Source organism: Portunus trituberculatus, chromosome 35 (assembly GCF_017591435.1).
Source record: "Portunus trituberculatus isolate SZX2019 chromosome 35, ASM1759143v1, whole genome shotgun sequence".
NCBI classification, from domain to species: domain Eukaryota; kingdom Metazoa; phylum Arthropoda; class Malacostraca; order Decapoda; family Portunidae; genus Portunus; species Portunus trituberculatus.
In genome coordinates this window covers 20266511-20293421 of record NC_059289.1, presented here as the reverse complement: position 1 = coordinate 20293421, position 26911 = coordinate 20266511, and the positions used below count along the sequence as shown (strand labels likewise).

Below are 26911 nucleotides of genomic sequence, written 5' to 3'. Positions count from 1 at the left end.
CTTTTCACGGGAATTTATGGGCTAAAGGGGATACTTTTTGAGGTACCTCCTATTTCAAAGCCCACCCACTAGGAAACCGTTGCCTCGAGTGAGGAAGCCCAACCTACACTTGGACCGTGGACAGGATTCGAACCCTTGTGCTTGGAGACCCCTCGGACCCCAAAGCACGCATGGTTCCACTGTACCACGGCGGCCCCACTATTATCTTGCATTTTTCCTTCAGAAGAATATAAAATTTTTCAATAACAAATAATTGAAATAGGTATCACAAATGGACTTTCTTTGACAAGCTTTAATGATTTTTATTGATTTTTTTCATTATTTTTCCTGATATTATTTGGAGAAATTGTAAAAAAAAGAAAAAGCTGCCATTGGTGACCCTTTTGAATTGCATACATAAATAAACGTAAGTAAAGAAGCAAAACAGAATAAATAAATAAAATATCTGCTATAAAAATTAAATGAAAAATACCATTTTCTTTTTCTCTAAAACATGTAAGAAAACTATGTTATCTTGCATTTTTCTTTCAGAAGAGCATAAAACTTTTTTTATAACAAATAATTCAAACTGAGATATCACAATTGGAATTTCCTTGATAAACTTCAATAATTTTCTTTATTGATCTTTTCATAATTTCTGAATTTTCTTGATATCTTTATTATCTTATTTTATCTTCTATCTCTTCTGTTGAAACAAGTTGACCATAAAACCATGCAGCATTCATTTTCTAAATATGCAAAACAAAGAGACAAAAATATATAGACAGATTTGGGAAAGGAAAAATATAGTACAGTATAGAAACGCACTGAATAAATGAAGTACCGTTTTGATGGCCCATAAAATGGATGGGGTCATAAGACACACCCATTGAAATGAAGAAAGAGGTAAATGAGCAAATTTAAGCTCTGAATATGAATTAAAGAACATTTGAAGACTCACATGCATTTAGATCAGTATTAGATCCCATTTAAAAGCTTTAATATTTGCTAGTAGCCTAGTATCAATCTTTTTGTGAGATGTAAACATGTACAGTACCTGACAAATGGCATTAGCAAGGACTGTGAGAGACTACTAGCTGGTCTAATAATCATGATTTTTCTTTTTTTATCATCATTTTTTTTACAGGTATGCAAGGTAAGAATGTTAAAAGATAGGTGCAGTTTTTAATTGTATGAAAGTGTGTCTTACCTAAAGGAGTAATAGCATCACACCGCAAAGAGCACAGTGAGTCTTCCCTGTGTCAAGATGAAGATCGCCGATCACGTGTTTTGTTTTAACTGGTTCATGTGATGTATGCAAATTCTTCCTGACTGGTTTCATCTGTGTGAATTACTAGTGTGAATGACCTATTATATATTGTTACCTTTAAAGAAAGAGAATGAATGTAAAACAAAATTTCAAGCTAAAGGGAAGGTCTCTCGGCTTCCCACTGTAAATAACATTCCCATCCCTAGAGCTCACATACACAAGTACCTGGTTGTTCAGATGAGCTTTAGGAAGTCTCTCCAAGCCGTCCACTATGTTCTAGACCTCTGTCTGCCACGGCTAGCACCACTTTGGCTGCTAGCCAACAGGGGCCTGGGGGCGGGCATTCCAGTCCTAAGAATGTTCTATATATCTGTCATACGGTCCCTTATTGATTATGCCGCCCCTGTTTTAATACAGTTTAGTGCCACCCAACTCCGTCCCCTGGAGCTTGTACAGAATGAAGCCATGTGGATAATCTTGGGATGCCCCAGGACTGCACGGATTGAAGTCCTCAGAGCTGAACTGCACCTGCCGAGTATTATGTGTAGGGTACAGGAAATGACTTATCACACAATTAGTCAGATGCTATGCACGGGCTCAGACTCTCTAAAGGGATCACTGACCCCCCTGTATCATGATCCTCGCACTCCTACAACACCATGCCTCAGGAAGATTTTGGGAGCACTGACAAGTGTAGTGTAGGTGTAGCCGAGGCTTGTATTAACGTTGTTATGTCACCGCTGCAACCCGCCTGGAACCCTCTTCATGTCAGTGTTGATATTCACTCACTGCATCAGCCCAAGAGGGACTGGCTCCCTCATGTGGTGCAAGACATGTTCATGACTAAATTGTCCAAGTACCCACACGTTCAGGCTATTCATGTTTATTGTGATGGGTCAGTCAATGGCAGCAGGTCCGGATGTGGGCTGTTCATCCGTGATTACATCTCTGCCAGTCTCTATACTGACACTGTGGTTTCCAGGCGGCTCCCTGCACCCATGTCTTCCACTAGAGCAGAACTTTATGCTGTACTGGAGGCGCTCCACATTGTGGTGCCTCTCCATAAGAATGTATATTTCTTTATTGACAGTCAGGTTGCATTGTACGCCCTTCAATCCACCTCCCCAATGGACTGTGATCTAGTTAACAAGTGTCTTGATCTCATCCACGCCCTAGAAGGTGCCGGTGCACGGTCAAGTGTCTTGATCTCATCCACGCCCTAGAAGGTGCCGGTGCCACGGTCCATTTCATCTGGATACCCTCTCATGTGGGTATCCTATTAAATGAAAAAGCAGACCACCTTGCTCAGTGTGCCCTACAAGATGACACAGTGGACCCTGGCACTGAGTACACTCTGGGTTATGTTAAGAGTAGCATTAAGGATTTTGTACATAGTAGCATTAGTGATCAGTTGGAGCTTTGTTGCCATAGGGGCAGTAGCACTAGTCTTCACTATGCACGTGTCTCCCAGAGCTGTGCTTACACCTACAGGAGACACACTGCATCACATGACAGGGTGGCAATGAGGCTCAGATTAGGCTACAAATACTTTTGGGAAGTCAGTGCTTCTCCTGGGGGGTGGGTGGCAAGGCCCATCCTCCTCCTTTATCGTAATTGTTTATTAATTCAACAATAAATGTATCAATCAATCAATCAATCAGAGTTATTTTGTGGTGTAGTACGTGCCTATCATCACTTTGTTTACATGTGCGAAGATATCTGATATTTTGAGTCTCTGTTGCCATAGACTGACCACCAACCACTGCCTCAGACTTCTTCGCCCATGTAAACAAAGTGCAAAACCTTGACCTCATAAAAAAAAGTTCTTAAGTCCTTGTGAAAATTCCTATCTCCTTGTGAATTTTCATAACAAAATAGGAGGTATTCATCAACAGTCCTAACCGTTATGAAAATTCCTATCTCGGCGGTGAGTTGCGAGTGGGCAGAGGGTGTCCTAAGTAGATATGAAAAACTGCAAGTGGAAGAATGGCCGACCAACAACAACACGAAGCTCGCCGGCCGAGGACTTTCCGTCCAAGAATGGATCCCTTCCACGTTTACGATGATGCTGAATTTGTGAGAAGGTACAGGTTGGATCGTGCTGGACTTCGATTTTTGACAGACTTGGTACGAGAGGAGATTAGAAACACTACAGAGAGAAGCATGGCTGTGCCTCCAGAGACGAAAGTGGCAATAACACTCCAGTATTTAGCCACTGGGAAAATGCAGCAGTGCAGTGCTGATAACTTTGTTTTTGTGGTAGCTCAGCTCAACGAGGACAAGGGAATAGAGACACTGGGTGGCCAGGAGGTGCGTTTACTAGCGAGGGCCAGACAGGACTGACTCCTCAGCAAAAGTGGTGATACACATCAGTAACGGAACAGTCTCGAGCTCGAGACCGATACTACAGTTTTTTTCAGTCAACCATAAGTATAGTCATCACAACAACCCCTCATTCCGTGGTGGAATGATGAGATTAGAGATGCTAGGAAGGAAAGGAAGAAATTGAATAGGGTGTGCAGACAGTTAAGAAAGAGGGGACATGAGAGTGAGGAGGCTGAAAGTGAGTACCTGAATGCATGGACAGCATATGTGAGTCAGCAGTGAGTGACGAAGCGAAAGATAATGAATGCTAAAGTTACATGTGAGAAAAGTGTGATTCAGTCCCTTAGAGAGAAAGGTGTGGAAGGTGTGGGTTATGTATTGTATTAATGCATATTACGTGTATGTGGCAACACTGTGTATTTCTATGCGCATTCAGCTAGCGCGTGAGCCTGTGCTCCCGAGTCGCTACTGGCCGCCATTTCCTACCCTTTGTAGCTCTAAGGACAAGTAAAGAATCTACGTGTACTGCGTGTATGTCTGCCCCTTACTTAGGCATACACGCCCTCCATTATACATCCCGCAACCAACATGGCGCAGTGACGACACGTCTTGTCCCTGGAGACATCAGTTACGAGGGGAAAGAACTCATCCCAGTAGCCGGCGGCGCCATCACGTCCTCCGCCACCAGCTGTGAGATTGCTGACGTGTGCTACGACTGTGTGCTGCGGACCCGTGGTGTTACGTGACAGTGCAGTGCAGTGCAGCGTGTGGCAGTGTATTACAGTGCAGTGTGCGGCGGTATAGTGCAGTGCAGTGCCCGGGAGTGTTTGCATCGAGGTGCCGCTTTGTTTCAGGGGTTGGTTACGTCTCTTTGCCCAGAAACGAGCGCAGCGCGACGCACCTCTGCTCTCTGTCGAGTCCCGCAAGACACTGACTGCACTGCCATTACGAGAGCGGCGTGCCGTGAGCCCGCGCATACCTCCTTGCTGCACCTCTCGCTGCCTGCCTGCCCAGCTGTCTTCCCGCCACACCACGCACACTGACACATTTGCTCTCACATCTACGAGTGATTCCTCGGCATGGCGCGGTCAAAACGACGTCCCAAGCCTCCCAGACGAGTTGAGGAGGAAGATGAGGGGACGCCGGGACAACCAGACAGCCTGTCACAGACGTTGGCTGGTGCTACCGCAGGCGCGGGTGAAGCGGCGGCCCCGGACACCGCCGCCCCACCTCCGCCCGCCACCCCACCCACCACCACCACTCCACCCAGGTCGCCACACCATGCACCTTCTCACACACCTGTCTACCCTGATTTCTCAGTATTCTTCCAATGGTTTGCTGACAGGAGGCGGCCGCTCGACGTGAGATGGAGGAACAACGCCGGGAAGACAGAGCTGAGTTTCGTGCTCTGTTAACCAGCCTCACTTCTTCCCAGGGCGCGCTCGGTGCGGCTCCGACGAATCCCCAGACGCTTGGGAGTCCTGGCGGTGCACAGAGCGGCTCCGGTACCCACCCACCTGTGCAGAAAGCAGCTGTCACACCTCCGCCGCCACTGTCACACGACGTGACGTACCAAGTGTTTCGTGAGTGGAGGAGACGTTGGGAGGACTACGCGACGATGATCGACCTGCCCAGCCTGACGCTGCCTAAACAGAGGATCCAGCTACGTATGTGCCTCACTCTGGAGACGCAGAGGGTGTTAGAGCACACATTACAGGTGTCGCCTACCTCTCTCAAGCCAGTTGATGAAGTGCTTGACATTCTCCAGGCTCATATACGTGACTCCAACAACGAGGCATTGCGTCGGCGAGCCTTCACTAGCTGTCGGCAGGCGAGAGGCGAGCCCTTCTCCGAGTTTCTCGTCCGACTGAAGAGCCTGGCGGAGGAATTCGACATCTGTAAGGCTCACCACCTGGACTGTGAAGAGGCCTGGATGAAGCACGGTATCCTGACAGGCGTCCACGACGAGGAATTGGTGACCAAGATTGTGTCCCTCGACGCCGCCTCTACTCTTGCTGACGTCATCAATGTATGCAGGGCCCACGAGGCGACGCGGTCAGCCGCCTCTGCCATACGTGCCTCACCTACAGTGTCTGCTGTCTCAACGTATAAACAGACGAAGAAAGCAGCACACAAACCTGGAGTCCCCCCTCGCCAACCTTCACCCACTCATCGGGCGCCTACCTCCTGCAGCAGCTGCGGCAGGCGAGACCACGGCCCGAAGGGCTGCCCAGCAACAGGTGTTACGTGCAGAGGTTGTGGGAAGACTGGCCACTACGCTTTGATGCCCAAGTGCCCAGCCAGGCAGTCTACGTGCACTGCTTGTAACCGTCTGGGGCACCTGGAGAAAGTCTGCAAGCAAACCAAGGCAAGGAGTAAGTCGCAGCGACCCGAGAAGCCGAAAGGGAAAGAGGAAGACACCCCACCTTCCACGTGGTGCGGTTACAGTCTCTCACAACGGACCCAGGGTCTCATGAGGGCCCACCTGAGGCCTCATGTCAGTCTCCTATCAGTACTCGTGATGACCCGACACCTCCTACTGTACGAGTGGAAGTGTTGCATGACGGTCACTCTGGTGATCTGGACTTCATTCCCGACACTGGTGCCGACACGACGGTCATCGGCCCACAGCACTTGAGAATGTTGGGCATCGACAGACAGGCTCTTGGTCCTCCTCCATCCCTTGCCTACTACAACGCTGATGGGACGAAGATGTCTGCTGCCCTCGGTTCGCTCCAGGCCACACTAGTTTACGGCGAGCTGTCTTGTACGGGCTGGATAGATGTGCAGGGTTCGTGGAACACCCCACTTCTGTCCCGTGAACACTGTCGTGCTTTGGGGATCGTGCCTCACGACTTCCCTGCTCAGATTTTCTCAGCACGAGGCAGTGTCGCCAGTGTAAGGGAGGCGACAAACGCTCCAGCTCCACGTTCCAGCGTGCCTGCGTTACCTCTTCTCAGCACCACTTCCCCAGACGCAGCGAAGGAGTACTTCTTGAGGGAGTACCAGGATGTCCTCTTGACAAAGGATTCCACACAGGATGCTCCACTCAAGCCGATGTCTGGACCGCCGATGAGGATCCACTTACGAGACGACGCCCAGCCGTTTGCTGTCCACACGCCGAGGCTTATTCCTTTGGCCTACAGGGACGCAGTGAAAGCTGAGCTGGACTCTATGGTGGCACGAGGCGTTATTGCTCCTGTTGGTGACGTCCCATCTTATTGGTGCCATCCGATGGTTGTTGTGCCGAAACCTGGTGGAGGTGTCAGGATCACTACGGACCTGAGTAAGTTGAACGCACAAGTATCTCGGCCTGCACACCCATCACCCACGCCTTTTGCAGCCATCCGGAGCGTCGATGCCAGGGCACGCTACTTCACCACGATTGACGCGTTGTGTGGATATTGGCAGATACCCTTGCATGAGGACGACCAGGCCCTGACTACGTTCATCACTCCATATGGGCGCTTCAAGTACCTCCGAGGTCCCATGGGTTTCGCAGCCACAGGCGACGCCTTCTGCCTCCGAGGAGACATCGCGCTACAGGGAGTGCCACAGTGTGTCAAAGTCGTGGATGACATTCTCGTGTACGACGAGGATTACTTCACACATCTACGCCACGTTAACGACATCTTGGCCAGATGCCGAGCCCATGGCATCACTTTAAATGCCAAGTTTGTGCTGGCGGCTCCATCAGTGTCCTTCTGCGGCTACAGGCTCTCCCATGACGGCATCGCAGCAGACCCTGACAAGGTTCGGGCCATCACTGAGTTTGCTACGCCTGCTACGTTGACCGACCTTAGGTCCTTCATGGGCCTTGTCAACCAGCTCGCCAGCTTCTCGCCCGACCTCGCTGCCACTGCTGCGCCTCTACGCCCACTTTTGAGCCCCAAGAAGTCGTTTGTGTGGACGCCCGACCATGAGCAAGCCTTCCAACGTGTGAAGATGGCCTTGGCCAGCCCACCAGTCCTTGCTGCCTTTGACCCTGCTCTCCCTACGACTCTGCAGACCGATGCTTCCCGCCTGTATGGGCTGGGTTATGCCTTACTGCAGGACCACGGTGGTGGACAGCAGCGTCTCGTCCAGTGCGGCTCACGTTTCTTGACGGATACAGAGACCCGATATGCGACGATCGAGTTGGAGATGTTAGCTGTCGTATGGGCCATGGGGAAGACCAAGTTCTACCTCACAGGATTGCAACACTTTAACCTCGTCACCGATCATCGCCCTCTAGTTCCCATCCTAAACAGCTACTCCCTTGACGCTATAGAGAATCCACGTCTACAACGCCTCAAGGAGAAGATCGCCCGTACATCTTCACAGCTGTATGGCGCCCGGGCAAGGAGTTGTGTATCCCGGACGCTCTATCTCGCTCTCCTGTTGGCTACCCAACGCAGGCTGACGAAGTCCTTGGCACTGATACCGGCTTCCAAGTTAGGAGTATCGCTACACTACGTGCGATGGAGTCTCTTGCTCCGTTGGTGCCTCCTGATGTTGCAGAAGCACCTCCTGGCAGTGACCTTGCCCTTGAGGAGCTTCGTAAGGTGGCAACCGAGGACCCCGAGTACGTCCAGCTCCTTCATTTTGTGAAGAACGGATTCCCTATGGACAGGTACGCCCTCCCCAACGTGCTCCGCCCGTACTGGAAGTTACGGGAGGACCTCTACTGTGATGAGGATCTCGTCCTGTACGGTGCACGAGTGTTGGTGCCTACAGCCCTACGTCGCCGTGTCTTGGCCCGCCTGCACGACAGCCATCGTGGTGTCGAAGCCACCAAGCGCCGTGCTAGGCAGGCTGTGTTCTGGCCAGGCGTGGATGCTGACATTGCCAACACTGTTCGAGCATGTGAGCCGTGCCAGATTCTGCAGCCCAGTCAACAGCAAGAACCAAGACTCTGTGATGACAACCCAACTCGACCATTCGAGTCCATTTCTGCTGATTACTTCTCAGTTGCAGGAAGGCTTTCTTAGTCATTGCAGATCGTCTGTCCGGCTGGCCTGTCGTCGTGTCCTGTGGCGCTGATACGACGTCTGCTGCCACCATTCGCCACTTCCGCCGCCTCTTCAGGGACCTGGGTGTTCCTGTACGCCTGCGCACGGACGGTGGCCCACAGTTCGCCAGCCGGGAGTTTTCTACGTTCCTCGAGCGCTGGGGAGTCCGTCACGACACATCGACGCCCCATTACCCACAGTCTAACGGCCATGCCGAGTCTGCAGTGAAGGCCGTGAAGCACTTCATCCAGAAGGTGGCACCGTCTGGCAATATAGACTGTGAGGCGTTCGACAGGGGTCTCCTGGAGCTTCGGAACACCCCCAACCAGACGGGTCGCTCTCCAGCTCAAGTCCTGTATGGTCGCCCTTTACGCTCTTGCGTCCCCGCACATGCCAGCGCCTTCCAGAAACAGTGGCAGGCCAGGGACGAGAGTTGCGACCATCGAGCTGCTGCCCGTCTCCGTGATGCCACAAGTCGCTACGACGCTCACGCTCGGCCTCTTCCACCCCTGCAGCGAGGTGACGTGGTTCGGATCCAGGACCCGACTACGCAGCGGTGGGACAAGGTTTGCACCATCATGGGCGTTGGCAGGTCACGGGATTACCTGCTCAAGATGCCCAGTGGCCGAGTGTGGTGGAGGAACAGGTGCTTCCTCCGCCCTGCTCCACCCCTAAACGCTTCTTCTACGATGGAGGACGCCACTGCTCCCTTGGCGGCACCTGATACGGTGGTGCCCCGCAGGTCGCCACGACTCCAGGAGAAGGCGTCCGCAGCTGCAGTTGCTCGAGTCCCTGTGGACTTCTGAGCGCAGAAGGGGGTGGGAGATGTATTAATGCATATTACGTGTATGTGGCAACACTGTGTATTTCTCTGCGCATTCAGCTAGCGCGTGAGCCTCTGCTCCCGAGTCGCTACTGGCCGCCATTTCCTACCCTTTGTAGCTCTAAGGACAAGTAAAGAATCTACGTGTACTGCGTGTATGTCTGCCCCTTACTTAGGCATACACGCCCTCCATTATACATCCCACAACCAACAGAAGGTGGTCGTGAATGGTGCAGATTCCTGAGGGGTGAGGGGATGCCTGACAGTGAGAATGTGAAGAGCCTGAAGGTGAATGGGGCAGTGGTGACTGATAAGGAAGAAATGAGAAGGGCAATAAAAGAGTTTTACGAAGAGATTGGAGGTGTAGGTGAGGTCTTTGATGTGGGTGAAGGACGTGTGTCACTGGAGAGAAAGGATGCAGACGAGTTGAATGAAAGGATCAGCAGGGAGGAGGTGGAGAAATGTGTGAAGAAGCAGAAGAATGGGAAGGCAGCAGGGCCGGATGAGATACCGTATGAATTGTACAAAAATGGAGGAGAGGTTGTGATTGATAGGATGACTGAGTTGTTTAACCAGGTGTGGGAGGAGGAGAGAGTGCCGAGAATGTGGAATGAATGCAGGGTGACTATGCTACATAAGGGAGGGTACAAGAGTAAGAATGAGTTGTAAAACTACAGGCTGATTGCGTTAGTTAACACAGTAGGAAAAGTGTTCTGTGCGGTTTTGAATGAGAGATTGATTGTGTAAATGGATTGAGAGAGCTGGAGTGTTAGGTGAAGAGCAGAATGGGTTCTGTGTGGACAGGAGAGCTGAAGACAATATGTTTGTGGTGAATGAATTGATTGAGAGAAAGAAGAAAGATGGTAGCAAATTATTCTTAGGTTTTCTAGACATAGAGAAAGCATATGATAAGGTGAACAGAGAAATGCTAGGTAGAGTACTAGAAAAGATTGGGCTAAGTGTAAAGATAGTTAACATAGTGTGAAGTATGTATGTGGATACAAGAGCTAAGTATAAACTAGGAGATGTAGAGACAGACTGGGTGAAGAGTGAAAGAGGAGTTAGGCAGGGTTGCATATTATCACCAACCCTCTTTAGCTTATATACAAAGGAATTGGCTGCTAGATTGAGGAGAATGAACGCAGGTGTAAATGTGGGTAATGATAAGATATGTATGCAGATGATGTTGTTTTGAGCGAGTCGGCAGAAGAGCTTCAGAGTTTGCTTGATGTTGTAGATGGGTATGGAAGAGACTTTGGAGTGAGGTTTAGCAGTGAAAAGAGCAAGGTAATGTTTGTGAATGGGTCAGAGGATGAGAGGAACTCAGTGTGGAGACTAGGTGAGAACGAGATGCAAAAGACAGATGAATACAAGTACCTGGGGATGTGGATGAGTCCGGTTGGCTGCGCGAAGACAAAGAATGAGAAGATAAGCATGGTGAGTCAGTCGGTAGGTCAGCTAGGAAGTGCAGCAAGGATGAGAGCATGTAAATATGACGTGCTGCGAGAAGTTTGGAAGAGCGTGGCTGTCCCGAGCATCATGTATGGTATGGATGTGATTGCATGGAATGAAAGTGAACTAGAAAAGTTAGAAATAGGGCAGAATAGAGTTGCAAGAATGACACTTAATGCACCTAGATATGCAGCAGTAGAGGCTCTTAGGGGAGACATGGGTTGGAGCACTTTTAGAGAAAGGTATGTAAAAGCGACCCTACGGTATAAGGCTAGGTTAGAGCGAATGAATGATGCTAGAATAGTGAGAAAAGTGTTTCTGTGGAATGTCAGGAGTAGCAAGGTGGGAAAAGTGTGTCAGGTTGGTGGTGAAGAGTGGTCTAAAAGCTAGTTGGGCTTTTCAGCAGGTAGAAGGAAGGCACTTAGAGAAGGACTGGAGTATGATTGTTAGAAATGGAGGGTAGAGAATGGGGTGTAAGGAAGTGGAGGAGTGAGATAGACAGAGTAGTGAAAGGTGTGGGACTGAGTGACTGGAGGAATAGGATTGAGCAAAAGAGTACCTTGGAATGGTATAGAGAGAAAGAGGCCCCAATGTATGAAAAGTGGTATGATGGAATCCTGGGTGGGGATCTTCTTTTCCGAGCTAGGGCACAGTGCATGGATGTGAATGCAAGGAATTATAGATGGTCTGAGTCCCGCAGCAAAGTGTGCCAGATGTGTGACATGGGAGAGGATGAGACGGTGGAGCATGTGGTGCTGGAGTGTGTGAAGTATGCCAGAGACAGGTATGAGATGATGCAAGTGGTGCTGAGGGAGCTGGGGCATGACAGAGTGGAGATGACAGGAAGGGAATGGATGGTGATGCTGCTGGGACTCTGTGGGGAGACGAATGAAAGGATGATTGAGGCTGTGAAAGAGTTCCTGGAGAGAATGTGGCATGCTAGATGTACAGGAAGGGAATGGATGGTGATGCTACTGGGACTCTGTGGGAAGACGAATGAAAGGATGATTGAGGCTGTGAAAGAGTTCCTGGAGAGAATGTGGCGTGCTAGATGTAGGAACTAGTGGTGTGAAAAATGGTGATTGTCCTCTTTGTTGCTTGTGTTTTTTCTTATTTTCCCTACAGGCACTGCCGATACAAAGGCCTGATGCAGAAGAAATTCTGTCACCTGTAGCATCAAGATCAAGATCAGTGACTCCTACCAACGAGGAAAAAGAAGGCGCCCATCAGAATTATTGGAGACAGCATGGTGAAGACGATGTCCAGCCAAGTGAAGTGCAGGATGAGAAGGAGTGGCTGCACCAGCCTGAGTGGTGCCAAGATCACGGACATCAGCAGGAAGAAAGTAGAGGAAGAAGCAGCCAGCATGGAGGACGGGATGCTGATCATCCAAGGAGGTGGAAACGGCCTAGAATATGTTGAAGATGAGACGGTGAGGAATGTTGTGGATGCCGTGAGGAGTGTGGAAGGCAAGGGCATGAGTGTGGCCGTCGTGGGTGTCATGCAGAGACCCAGGGAAGGCCCGTTCTACGAGCGTTTGAGAAGATCCACCAACAGAAGACTGCAAGAAGAGCTGCTGAAAATGATAGAGTGGGTGAAGGAGAAAAAAGGCAAGCTGAGCTTCATTGACATGGACGGCGTGGTAGACCGGTTCAGCTTGTATGAGAAGGACGGCGTGCACCTGAACGACGCAGGGACTGCCAGGATGGGTCGACGGCTGTGTGAGTGGGTGAGGGCGAGGTCGCTGCAGCCGATGGACCAGTGACGGGAGACGACAAAAGCACGCCAGAAAGAAGACACCAGCCAGGTAAGTGAGAGTGTGAGGATTGGATGCATGAATGTGAGAGGATGGGGTGTGGTTAAGTTTGAGGATATTTCCAGGGAGCTCCAGGAATGGAAGTTCGACATAGTCGGGCTTACAGAGACGCACCTGAGAGGTGAGGTACAAATGGAAGGATGTGAGTTTGCTATGATTGGGAAGGGACGTAAGACTCAGGAGACACAGGGAGGAGGGAGGCGTAGCCTTTCTCTATAGGAAAGAAAGTGGACTGAAAGTAGAGGAGCTTGGTGTGGGAACGTGTGAGAGCAGTGAGGATGTGTTGGCAGTGAGAGTGGAGTGCACAGATGATCGGGGCAGAGTGGAAAAGATGGTTCTGGTGGTGGTGTACATGACTGTCATGGGTGAAAGAGCTGAGAGGGAGAACAGGAGGAAGTATGACATATTGAAGAGAGTTGTGAGAGAACATGGAGGGGAGAGAGTGCTGGTGATGGGTGATATGAATGCACATGTAGGAATTCTGGGAGAACGTGTGAACAGGAATGGTGAGATGCTTGGGGATTTTGTGGATGAAATGGAGTTAGAGAATCTGAATGTAACTTTGGCTGAGGGACGTGTGACTTGGAGTGCAAGGGAGCAGGAGTCAGCGATAGACTATGTGTTGGTGAATGGAAGAATGCGTGAAATTGTGTCACACATGTGGATAGATGAGGATGGTATGGTTGATATTGTGTCTGATCACAATATGCTGGTTGTGGAGTGCCTGTTGCATGGTAGGAAAGAAGTGAAAGTGGTGAGTAAGAAGAGAAAGTGGAGACTGAGAGATGTAGGGTGGGAAAACTTCCAGGTGGACCTGAGTGCAAGAAGCTGGGATGATGGAGGTGTACATGATGTGGAGCATGTGAATGAGAGACTGGTAGAGGATGTGCGGAGTGCTACAGAGAGCAAGATAAGGTATGTGAGAGTAGGAAGAAGAAAAAAAGTACGTAAACCATGGAGGAATGATGAAATCAGAGAGGCTAGAAAGGAGCGAAAGAGAAGGAGTAGACAATGTAGGTGGCTGAGGAAAAAGAGGCATGAAAGTGATGAGGCAGAGAATGAGTACCAGAATGCATGGGAAATATATGTAAAGCAGCAGAGAGTGACAAAGCGAATGATAGTGAAGGCCAAAGTAAAGTGTGAAAGGAGTGTGATTGAATCTTTGAGAGAGAAAGGCATGGAAGGTGGTACAAGTTCTTGAGAGGTGAGAATATGGCAGACAGTGTTGGAGTGGAGAGTTTGAAGGTGAATGGTGAAGTTGTAACAGAGAAGGAAGGAATGAGTGAGGCAATCAGACAGTTCTGGGAAGAAGTGGGTGGTGTAGGTGAAGTGTTTGGTGCGAGAGAAGGATGTGTGACACTGGAGAGAAGGAATGCAGATGAACTGGATGAAAGGATCAGCAGGGAGAAGGTGGAGAAGTGTGTGAAAAGGCAGAAGAATGGGAAGGCAGCAGGGCCGGATGAAATACCATATGAGCTGTATAAAAATGGAGGTGATGTTGTGATTGACAGGATGACTGAGCTTTTTAACGGAGGAGAGGGTGCCAAAAATGTGGAATGAGTGCAGGGTGACTGCTGCATAAGGGCGGACACAAGAGTAAAAATGAGTTGAAAAATTACAGGCCGATCGCGTTAGTCAATACAGTAGGCAAAGTGTTCAGTGCGGTGTTGAATGCCAGATTGAGTAAGTGGATTGAAAGAGCTGGAGTATTAGGTGAGGAGCAGAATGGTTTCCGTGCGGACAGGAGAGCTGAGGATAACATGTTTGTGGTGAATGAAATGATTGAGAAAAAAAAAAGAGGGATGGAGGTAAATTGTATTTGGGTTTCCTGGATATAGAGAAAGCTTATGATAGGGTGAATAGAGAAATGCTAGGTAGAGTCCTAGAAAAGATTGAGTTGAGTGCCAAGATAGTCAACATAGTGCATAGCATGTATGTTGATACCAGAGCTAAGTACAGTTTAGGAGATATAGAAACAGACTGGGTGAGGAGTGAGAGAGGAGTTAGGCAAGGATGTATTTTGTCGCCAACCCTTTTCAGCCTATACACAGAGGAGTGAGTGTGGGGAATGATAAGATAGGTGTGCTTCTTTGTGCAGATGATGTAGTGGTTATGAGTGAGTCAGCAGAGGAGCTGCAAAGTCTGCTGGATGTGGTTGATGGGTATGGAAGAGATTTTGGAGTTAGGTTTAGTAGTAAGAAGAGTAAGATGATGATTGTGAATAGGTCGGAGGATGAATGTAATGCAGCATGGAGGTTGGGAGAGAATGAGTTGAAGCAGGCACAAGAATGCAAGTACTTAGGGATGTGGATGAGTCCGAATGGGTGTGAAAAGTCAAAGAATGAAAAAATAAGCTTGGTGAACCACTGGGTGGGCCGTTTAGGAAGCGCGGCAAGGATGAGAGCAAGTATGACGTGCTGAGAGAAGTGTGGAAGAGTGTGGCTGTCCCCAGTATAATGTATGGTATGGATGTGATTGCATGGAACGAGAGTAAAATTGACAAGTTAGAAGTGAGGCAGTGTAGAGTAGCTAGGCTGGCACTGAATGCACCGAGGTACACGGCAGTAGAAGCCTTAAGAGTGGATATGGGATGGAGCTCATTTAGGGAAAGACTTATAAAAGTGACTCTTAGGTACAAGATTAGGCTTGAGAGAATGGATGATGCAAGAATATCAAGGAAGGTGTATCAGTGGAGTGAAAGTGGAAGCAAATGGAGGAAAAGGTGTATGAGAATGACAGAGAGGAATGGTCTACAGGTTGGGTGGGCAGTGAGAATGGCTGGGGTGAATCAGAATGAGCTGGAATGGGTCGTGACAAGAAGAGGCAGAGTGGGAACAGAATGGGATGCGAGGAAGTGGAAGAGTATGGGACTGAATGAGTGGAGGAATGGGATGGAAGAAAAGACTACTCTGGAATGGTACAAGGTGAAAGAGGCCCCGATGTATGAGAGGTGGTACGATGAAAGCCTGGGTGGTGATCTTCTCTTCGAAGCTAGGGCACAGTGTATGGATGTGAATGCAAGGAGTTACAGGTGGTCTGAGTCCCGCAGCAAAGTGTGCCAGATGTGTGACTCGGGAGAGGACGAGACGGTGGAGCGCGTGATGCTGGAGTGTGTGAAGTATGCCAGAGACAGGTATGAGATGATGCAAGTGGTGTTGACTGAGTTAGGGCATAATAGGAACGAAAGAATGGAAAAGACGGGGAGGGAGTGGATGGTGGTGCTGCTGGGACTGAGTAGAGAAACGATTGAAAGGATGATTGAGGCGGTGAAGGAGTTTCTGGAGAGAATGTGGCGTGCCAGATGTACAGACGATTAGAGCAAAGGACCCTGTTTCCTTTTTCTTCTTTTTTTTTTTTTTCCCTTTTTTTCTGTGCGCCTTTTTTTTTTTTTTGTCGTCTACAGGAGCTGCCGATCCAAAGGCCCGGCTCAGGAGTGATCCTGAGTCGCCTGTAGTATCAAGATCAAGATCAAGATCAAGAACATAAGAAGATTCCTGAGATTCCCAAGGGCAGCAGAGGAATTGCAGAGGAAGACATTTCCTGATTCTTTTTTTTTTTTTTTTTTTTTTTTTCATAGAAAAGGTGAGTCTTATGAGCCATCAAATACTGTATGTCCAGCTGTGGGTAGCATCGCAGAGAAGGCATAAATTTTTCATTGTATGCGATGCGACCCGTTGGTGGGTAAACACTTTGAGGTTACCAGTTCGTTTGGGTGTTCTCCCAGATAACACTCTGCTCCTCTCGTTTCACTGGCTTGACCAGCACTGACGTGATGACAATTTATTTGTATCAGTGCAGGAGAGCTCGTTGCGCTGCTAATCACAGGGAATGTGTTAAATATCAAGTCACGTCAAATAAAAATTGCTTTATTCAAACTTGCCTGAATCGAAAGTTGACTGTACTTTATAATAACACTACCAGCATTTCATTTTTCAGCTTCACCAGAAGCAGATAAGAAATATTTGATTTTCAGTTGACTATACATAACATAAGAATCTCGTGTAACAACTTTGAAAGTTTTTTAATTAATCTGCTGATAGTATGTCATATCTTACAAAGTAAAACTGCAGTGTGGATCTTTAAAAATTACTACATGAAGTCATGAACTATATTTGAAGTGCAATCCAAAAGTTTCAAGACTGTTTCAATAAGTAAATTATGGGATATGTCATGTTATGACCTCTGTTGTATGATAACATAGGAAAATAAGTATTGGATCTGATATTGTTATCATGATGAACTATCAAGATTTCATAACACCCACTTATGGTTGTTACTCAGAAATCTATTTTGGATTTTTTGTTCAGCGTCTTTCTTGTTTCCAGCATATTTTAACTGAAGCTTCAACTTATGGGAGTAGGATGAATTGTGAAGCTATCAATTACTGGATAGACATAGAAGTATAGGATGGAAAGGTGTTATGGCACAAAGGCCACTTTTTGCACATCACTTGCCTGGTTATTTCCTTTGCTATTTTTTATCAGAAGTTTCAGGAGATTAATCTAAGAGTTAGTTCATTGCCTGACAAGCAGGGGGAACTCCAAGTGAATAATTCCCTTCATGTCATAGAAACATATTAGCGGATACTTGACATTGTTTTTGATATGCCATTATTTTTTCTGTCAGGATGAACATCTCTTTCTTTGGAATAACTGCCATTTTGTCTCTGGGTTATAGCCATAGGCCCAACTTTCATCACCCGTGATGAAAGCTTGTAATCACATTAAACACAATCTTGGAGATTTCTGTAAACAATCAACTTCATGTTATTTCCTCCGGGAAAGTTACGTTGATGTGACCAGGGCCCGTATTTATAAAACTATGATTCAACAGAAGGGAAACATAAGTTCACAAGATGGCGGACACCATGACTTACATGAAACATAAGTCTTATGTCTCATGTTAGGTCATCATAAACTCGCATTCCCGTTATGTTTGGGTGGGAGCAAGAATAGCATCGCTATGTCGAATCATAAAGTCAACATGGCGGAGGCAGTGGGACAGCGACGACGCCACCTGAGAAGTTTTTGTGATTGTAGAGACGTGTTGGCTGAACTAAGTGACTCAGAACTGATAAGAGGTATCAGTTAGAGCGTGCAGCCAAGGTATATGGGGCTGACATGCAAGGATTCTTAGGGAAAGTGAACTCCAGCAGGGGTGTGAGAGGGAGACGGTGACAGCTGGATGCCGCCTTGAGGGGAACAGTGGTTACCCTAGTAAAAAGTGGCTTCTGACATATATCTTCGACCTCTGCCTGCCCCACACTCCAACTACAATAGGTAAGTTTTGCAAATTTAATATTTTTCATATTAGACAGTTTGTTTCATTCATTCCATATTGCACATATACTCTTTAGTCTTAGTGAGTTTAGTGGGTTAGATTAGGGTGCTATTACATCTCATGGCATAAAAAAAAAGTTCTCAGCAAACTAGTTGCTTACATTATAATATAGTGGTACATATCTTTACCACTGGAAATTGTTAGCTACTAAGACATTAGTTTTACCAAATTTATCATTAAGGTGAATCAGGTTAAGTTTAGTTAAGTTAGTGTAGATTAGGGAAGTATATAGTTGGTTTGATTAGATTTAGTTCATTGTTAAGGTAGATTAAGTTATGCTTAGTTTGGTTACATTAGTTTTTATTTATTTTCTTACCAAACTTGTCATCAATGCTAGGTAAGGTTTCGTTAATTTCCTGTCAGTTTGTTAAGATGGGTTAGGTTAGGTTTAGTTAAGTTAGGTATAGCCAAGTTTGATTTATTTATTTATTCATTTATTGTTATTGTCATGTGTGAGAATTTTTATTTTGATAATTTTGATGTGTTTTGAATGAATCTAGTAACCATTTTCATTGCAAATCAATGTTTTACATCTTTGGGGTGATTAAGAAAATAGAATAAAAAGATCTTCCTCCCGCAAAAAAGTAGTTTCATTACAAAATGTTAGATAGGTGCATATATATATATATATATATATATATATATATATATATATATATATATATATATATATATATGTATATATACAGGGTGTCCCACGAGTTAAGGTACATACGCATATGATATGATAGTTCAAGTGGATCTGATTAAAAGATACTCTATTAACATATGCTGTTTTTTGCTTTATTTACTTAAAAATTGAAGGTGAAAATAGAGCGGTGGCATGTGTTGCGAGAACCGCTTGGGCAGAATGGAGGAGGAGGATCATCAGCAAGGACGCCGCTGTGTTTTGCTGTAACTTGTAATATCAAGATAATGTGTACAATGCAAACACCCAAATACCTACAAAAACTATTCAAAGATGAGATTATTATTTTTGTTGGTTTATAATAGAAACGAATGTAGCCTACATTAAACATAACACAGCGTTATTTTATTACACCGTTTTATTCATACTTGGCAACTCACCACAGCTGGCCAGAGTCTCGTCGCGATTAGTTCCCGCGTTTGTAAATTAATGTCAAGTCTCACAAGCCTCCTGTCATGTGTTCCTGTGTCCTTTAATATTCAAAGCTCACAAACCTCTTGTCATGATGTGTTCTCGCATCTTGTAAATGTCACAATTAAGACATTATTTAGGTTTTCTAACATTATTCAATTTCGTTCATGACAAGAGGCTTATGAGCCTTGAATATTAAGACGCACGAACACATGACAGGAGGCTTGTGAGACTTGACATTAATTTACAAGCGAGGGAACTCATCGCGACGAGACTCTGGCCAGCTGTGATGAGTTGCCAAGTACGAATAAAACGGTGTAATAAAATAACGCTGTGTTATGTTTAATGTAGGCTACATTCGTTTCTATTATAAACCAACAAAAATAATAATCTCATCTTTGAATAGTTTTTGTAGGTATTTGGGTGTTTGCATTGTATACATTATCTTGATATTACAGGTTACAGCGAAACACAGCGGCGTCCTTGCTGATGATGCTCCTCCTCCATTCTGCCCAAGTGGTTCCCGCAACACACGCCACCGCTCTATTTTCACCTTCAATTTTTAACTAAATAAAGCAAAAAACAGCATATATTAATAGAGTATTTTTTAATCAGATCCACTTGAACTATCATATCCCTGCATATGTACCTTAACTCGCGGGACACCCTGTATATATATATATATATATATATATATATATATATATATATATATATATATATATATATATATATATATATATATATATATATATATATATATATATATATATATATATATATATATATATATATATATATATATATATATATATATATATATATATATATATATATATATATATATATATATATATATATATATATATATATATATATATATATATATATATATATATATATATATATATATATATATATATATATATATATATATATATATATATATATATATATATATATATATATATATAGGTCTCGCTTTACGTCAGAGTTACATTCCTGAAACATGACGTAAGTCGATTTTGTACGTAACTCGAGTTTCCGTACATTTCAAAGCATATTATCGAGTTTTCAACCAATCATTGTTTATGGTCATTCAGGTAAGTTAAAGATTATATTGTTATATTATTTACAACTATACAGGAATATGAAACACAAGTTTGTTTTTGTTGTTGATTAGGGCCACGAATGCGAAGGACTGCAGGTTGCCAAGAGGGGTGGCCCTGAGGCCGCCAGGAGGGTGGGCAGGTCAAATGTTGTGACGCCCAGGGGAGCGTAGTGCAGTGCGGTGGGAGTATAAGCGTGGGCAGTGGGGCAGGAAATGCAATAGGAAAGGGCAATAGGGATCAACAGACAGGCGCAGACGGTGCAAGTGAGCTGCAAGTGTCGTGTGGCCGAGGCGAGGCTCCGGAGTTGTTATTGTTGTGATGGGTGTGCGAACCCTCAAGGTCGTCAACTTCCCCGTTGTCATGGTAACGGGCTTTCCATTTTTTTCTTCACTCCCTCACACACAGCTGCTGCCTCCCTTCTCATGTCTTTAATTACATCCTCTTTTTCTTGTAGCGTAATGGTTTTCCTTTTCTTAGCATCACTGCTGTCACTAAGGAGTTTTCTCTTTGGTGCCATTGAGCAAGATACTAAGAACTTGAGTCAGTAAACGCAGAAATAGGATAACACTCTTGCCAGGGGCGACGGTGTGGTGGAACTGAGGCAGGGTGTTATTGTATTCAAGCGTGAGGCGGGCGGTGTGACGGGTAAACACCAACAATAACAACAAATCCCGCGCTTTATAATTTATAAATTTTCAATTTTTTTTAATCTTAAATTGCCTTATAGTGGACTGACGTAACTACGAGTTTGACGTAACTCAAGACCGACGTAACCTGGGACTTTACTGTATATATATATATTATTTCACTTTTTTTTTTTTTTTTTATTAACTTTCTTTATTTCACAGATGGTGCTCAACCTCTACAACCCTTTGCTACATCATCCACTGAGACGGTGGATGTCTCGGCAGCAGCAGGAGGTTCAGCGTGTTAGGCGTTGGAAGTGCTGCTGTAGCATTTCCATCTATACTGTTATGAACAATGACAACAAATGTTAGTTAAACCATCACAAGCATATTTATTGCAGATCTATCTCACTATCTATATAAGAGGTAAACAATCCTTTCAAGCAGGAAGTATCTTCCTGCCCCCATACTCCTCATACACAGTGTAAGTGTATATGGTGTGTGTGTGGTTGCCTCATTTTTGCTGTCCTCCTGGAGGAGGGTGTTGGCTTTGTCTATACATAGATAGATAGTTAATGTCCTTACACTTAAGTTATAAAGATATTTTGTATGCTCTTATTGATATTTTCAGCAGTAGGGTAATGTACTGTTATTGTGTTGCAGACAGGTACTGAGTGTACTTGTCATTAAGACACATTCATGTGTGGATGCATTTCTTGTGAGCTGCCATTTCCAACCTTCCATAATTGAATATCAACATAGGAAATTCTTCATATCAATGAGACCCATCAATTTGATTAGGTTAAGTTACTGGAAGTTATACTCTGTTAGTTTAGGGTTAAAGTTAGTTATGTGTAAGGTGGCAGTTGTTGTTGTTTATACCTGGAAGTATTAAATACAATAAATGGATAGTTTGTTGCCTGTGTTTCTCCAAACCTAAGCAGGGTGTTTATAAAGGAAGGTAGGTGGGCATTACTGAATGTTTGAGGAAGAGTGAATGTGAGGTATGAAAGAAGTGGTGTGGTGTGCAGCAAATGATAAAAGCAAAGGAGTGAAAAACAAGGGTGTGTTCTCTTAATGTCACCTAGAATGTGGGAGGATATAGATATACAAGGGTGGAATGGTTAATACTTTTCAAAACCAAGATGATCCATATGTGTATGGAATGATTTACTCACTCAAATTCTTGTCTATGTCATCAAGGGAGCTTGGGAGGTGGACCACCACCTACATCAAATAGATCCATTAGTAAGTAAAGTGGCCACTAATATTCAATGCTTCACTACAAGCTTTCATAAAGCATAGCAATGTAGGCTTTCCTATCCAAAAATGGGGGGGGAAAATAATGATTAGTTTATTAATTAACACTGCTGCTTATTGTGCTTGCCTAAATATCTCTTTTACTTAAGTACCTTAAATAGGGTTGTGCAAGAAAAGCCAATATTACAAGTGCCAATACAAATTGTTACACCTTATCATTGAGAATATTTCTATCCCTAGACACACCTTCCATACTTGAATATCAACACTGGAAATCATTCTTCAAATCAGTGTATCTTAAGTGACATTGTTAGTTTAGGATAAGTTAGGTCATTGTAAATTATTCCTCAAATCAATGTATCTTAAGTGACATTGTTAGTTTAGGATAAGTTAGGTCATTGGAAATTATTCTTCAAATCAATGTATCTTAAGTGACATTGTTAGTTTAGGATGTTGGGTCACTTAAGGTTGCTAGGTTGAAGTTAACAATGCAATTTGCTTGCTGACACAACAGTTGCTGATTCGTTTCCTCATGATGGTGTGGTACATCCATCATGTCAGTAGCAACCAACAACAAAACGAAGTAGCAGTATATGCGACTACACGTGCGTGGGTCATATGCTGTTTGTTTACATCGGATGAAGTGGAGTCAGTGGACAGAGACACTATTATTGATTATGTTCGCCTTCAAATATACCTAAATTTCATATATTGTTAATCTTATTAATACAGAAATGCCTCAGACATGTTTATTTGCTCAAATCATCGTAACTGGGTTAGTTTCAGTCCATAAGTTTCACCACTATGTTGCGGTTGGCATCCCTGCGCTAAGTCGAGCTAATGATGAGGGAATACCGAGCTATAACTTTGCCACCTATGTCGCATCATAGCTACGATCGCTTATGTCATGACATGTCTCGCTAACGAAAGTTTTATAAATACGGGCCCTGAACAATTAATTATTATTATTATCATTAATTATTCACCAGTTGTCCCTTTGGATGGCTTAATGTACTTCTTCACTGTTGTTTTCTCTTCTGCTAGTTAACAAATGAAAGGAACATTCAGCATGTGCATTGACATTGCTCACATTTGAAATATAAGAACCATTGAAAAACATGTTTTGCTTACTGCACCATTCTCAAGTGCCTGCTTTAACATATCATGGATTTATTATGGTTATTAAAGAATATAACAAAGGTTGCAAATAACTCACAAAACTTATATGTGAAATAAAAACATGTTTGCAACTGTTAGTACACTGAATAAAGATATAACTGTTTAGCACTTCATACCATCCTAATTATCATATTATCTGTTAGCACACCATCAGGTTAATTTACTTATTTATTTTTGTGACCAATCACCTGCAATGCCATACACCTTATAAATGAAGAATAAGAATTAAGTTATTAAAATTATGATTTCTCTCACATGGTGGTTTCATCATGTATTCTATAATCATTTATTGTCACATTAGTAATGAAGTATTTAGTGTACAGTGGAATAGTATCCTTAGATATTTCATTGACATTTATAAATTTGTCTGAGTGTGAGATATATTTATAGTCATGACTGAATTTTAGTTGGCTCAGGGATTGAAACTTTGACCAGAAAAAGACAAGGATGGTTTCTTAGATATTCATAATAATAATAATTAGGTCCAAAGATAATTTGGGGTCTTATGCATTTCTAGTCACTACATGGCTTCATCCCTCAGTTTTAGACAAATTTGTAGTGTTTCAGTTTCTTCTTATACCATAAACATAGGCTAAGGCTAAGTTTTTTTTTTTTTTCTTTTTTAAAACATCCCAGACGTATGGAGGTATATCATACCTTTATACTATTATATATGTGGAAATCATTTAAGGGAACCTTTACCATTATTAAAAAAAATTATAATCAGTGTAACACCAGGATTGCACCTTATATGGTAGGACAATGTTAATCACCAGGTCTAAAATTATTTAAAAGTCTTTAGTAATCTCAGACACTACAGTACTATTATATGATCACTGCCTTGTCACAAATATACAGTATTACTTCAGTAATCACATAGATAATATACTGGCAAACTTGTGCAAATTTAGAATCCATTGGGATTTTTCTAGTATCTTTATTCTTAATTTCATGGAAAGGCACTATACTGGATAAAACACTAAACATTGGTACTTACCCTAATATCACAATGCACACCATGGAAGCAGGAATCAGAAGTTACATTCTTGCAAAAAATATATGAGAAATTTTCTTTGTATCATATTCCAAATATTTGTAAAAACACAGGTCACAAAATGAGGTTACAAACATATATGATAATCATAACATAACTTTAATTTCAAACCTTGGATTTACATTATACAATGGAACCATGTTTGATGAACTTAATTTGTTCCTAGAGGCTGTTCATGAACTGAAGTGTTCATAAACCAAAACCATTTTGTCCATAGGAAGCATTGTAAAATAGATTAATCTGTTCCTAAATCCCAGGGCTGCATTTGAGTGGGTGATTCAGCATGCACCTCACAGTCCCTACACCATATATCCTATATCAAACACTTTTGTACATCTCTCATCTGGAATAGACAAAGGATTGTCATTGCTGTAGTAACTGTGTCTAACTGACAGCAAGACAGCATATGCTGATCTTGACATTTATCATGCATCACTACCTGTTCTAGTGAGGTGCCTCTGCATTGCAATTCAACTGTGATTATAAATATGGCAACCCAAACAAACATCTTGTGGAATCTCATGACTCCAAAGACTTGTCATACCAGCAAAGCATCTCAGAAATAAAACTTAACAAACAAATGTGGAACACTTTATAGTGTTCCAGATCTGTAATAAAATTTTTACCTATTTTGTTTTTATTTTTTTTTATTTTATTTATTTTTTTTTATACCATGTGGGCTTTTCACGGGAATTTATGGGCTAAAGGGGATACTTTTTAGGGTACCTCCAATCTTAAAGCCCACCCGCTAGGAAACCATTGCCCCGAGTGAGGAAGTCCAACCTACACTCAGACCGTGGACAGGATTCGAACCCGTGCGCTTGGAGACCTCTAGGATCCCAAAGCACGCATGGTTCCACTGTACCACGGCGGCCCTAAATTTGTGTGGATTGAACAGTAGTATTTTTCAAGATGCTTTGCTATGACGCTTTCTATTACAATATGCTTTTGCTTCTTAACACCACTATCACTAACACATTTCACTTTCTTGGGAGGCATAATAAGGGTCAACTAAATGCAAAAATAAAAAAGAACTGAACAGCATCGCAAGAAACATTTTACGGTGCGGTACCATGAGAACAACTGATACTGCATGCAATGCTATTTCACATCAAAGCCAGCAATTCTGTTCTTGGATAGAATTTTCCTTAATGAACCAAGATAAAATTTTCTTTTTAAATATAGTTTGTCAACCAATTTGTTTGTACACTGGGACGTTCATGAACCAAGGTTCCACTGTACATAGATATGGTCCATGCATGAATATCAGTCCATCTCTCACACTTAATAGATGAAGAAAAATAGTACTTTCATGCTATATATTACAAAAAATCTATGACTAATAGGTGTATGTGCGTGTGTGTGTTTCACTGTTTGATCTGTTGCAGTCTCTGACGAGACAGCCAGATGTTACCCTACGGAACGAGCCCAGAGCTCATTATTTCTGATCTTCGGATAGGCCTTAGACCAGGCACACACCACACACCGGGACAACAAGGTCACAACTCCTCGATTTACATCCCGTACCTACTCACTGCTAGGTGAACAGGGGCTACACGTGAAAGGAGACACACCCAAATATCTCCACCCGGCTGGGAAATCGAACCCCGGTCCTCTGGCTTGTGAAGCCAGCGCTCTAACCACTGAGCTACCGGGCGTGTATTCACCTAGTTGTAATTTTACAGGGCCTGGGTATCATACTCGTGTGGCCCCGTCTCCATATCTACACACATCCAACTTTCCTTTAAAACTATGCACACTCCTCGCTGACACCACCTCCTCACTCAAACCATTCCACACCTCCACACATCTTTGTGGGAAACTATATTTCTTCACATCCTTCAAGCATATTCTCTTGGCTATCTTTTTACAATGCGATCTCGTAGTTCTATTTAAGTTTTCCTCGCTCAACATCATTTGCTCATTATCCACTTCATCCAGTCCGTTCAACAGTTTATAAACCTGTATTAAATCTAATAAACCTGTATTAAATCTTATAAACCTGTATTAGATCTGTGTATGTGTGTGTGTGTATATATATATATATATATATATATATATATATATATATATATATATATATATATATATATATATATATATATATACAGGCAACCCCCGCTTAACGAAGGGGTTACTTTCCTAAAAAACACTTCGTTAAGCGAAATTTCGTTAAGCAAACCGATTATAACAAGTTTAACCCCTGATTTGAACTTCCATTGAGAGTAAGCAAAGCGAGAGTGCATCATAGTACAGTAAAAGGTTTAATGAAAGTAAAAATTATGAAGTTAAACATTTAGGTAGTTTAATTTAAGTCATTATAATGTACACTAATGTATGTATATACGTAACTTTATAATGTTGATCTTAACTTTATGAAGGGAGGGAGAGTGAAACGGGAAATACACTAACCGGCAACCTGTGGAATGTAAACAAAGTGCGCATCATGGTACCGCATAGAAAACTTATGTACCACATTTCCACAAGGCTTTCCATTTTATCCATTGTAGAGTCACGAGTTCAGGTGGTTTTTTTACCTTTCAAGGAAGATGCGGTCTCACCAGCCTTCTTAACCCTTTCCTTCC

The 26911-nt window shown here is 43.9% G+C and overlaps 1 protein-coding gene and 1 long non-coding RNA gene across 2 annotated transcripts; both read left to right on the top strand.

Moving 5' to 3' along the window:
• The first annotated feature begins 4940 nt into the window (after window positions 1-4940).
• On the top strand, window positions 4941-9371 carry LOC123513271. The gene is made up of 4 exons (XM_045270341.1): window positions 4941-5949; window positions 6042-7924; window positions 7972-8470; window positions 8554-9371. The coding sequence occupies exons 1-4, from the start codon at window positions 4941-4943 to the stop codon at window positions 9369-9371; spliced, it is 4209 nt and encodes a 1402-aa protein (XP_045126276.1).
• A 6879-nt stretch (window positions 9372-16250) lies between these two features.
• On the top strand, window positions 16251-21751 carry LOC123513299. Its single transcript, XR_006677311.1, has 2 exons — window positions 16251-17935; window positions 21056-21751. It is a non-coding gene; the product is annotated as an uncharacterized LOC123513299 (long non-coding RNA).
• Window positions 21752-26911: the final 5160 nt, after the last annotated feature.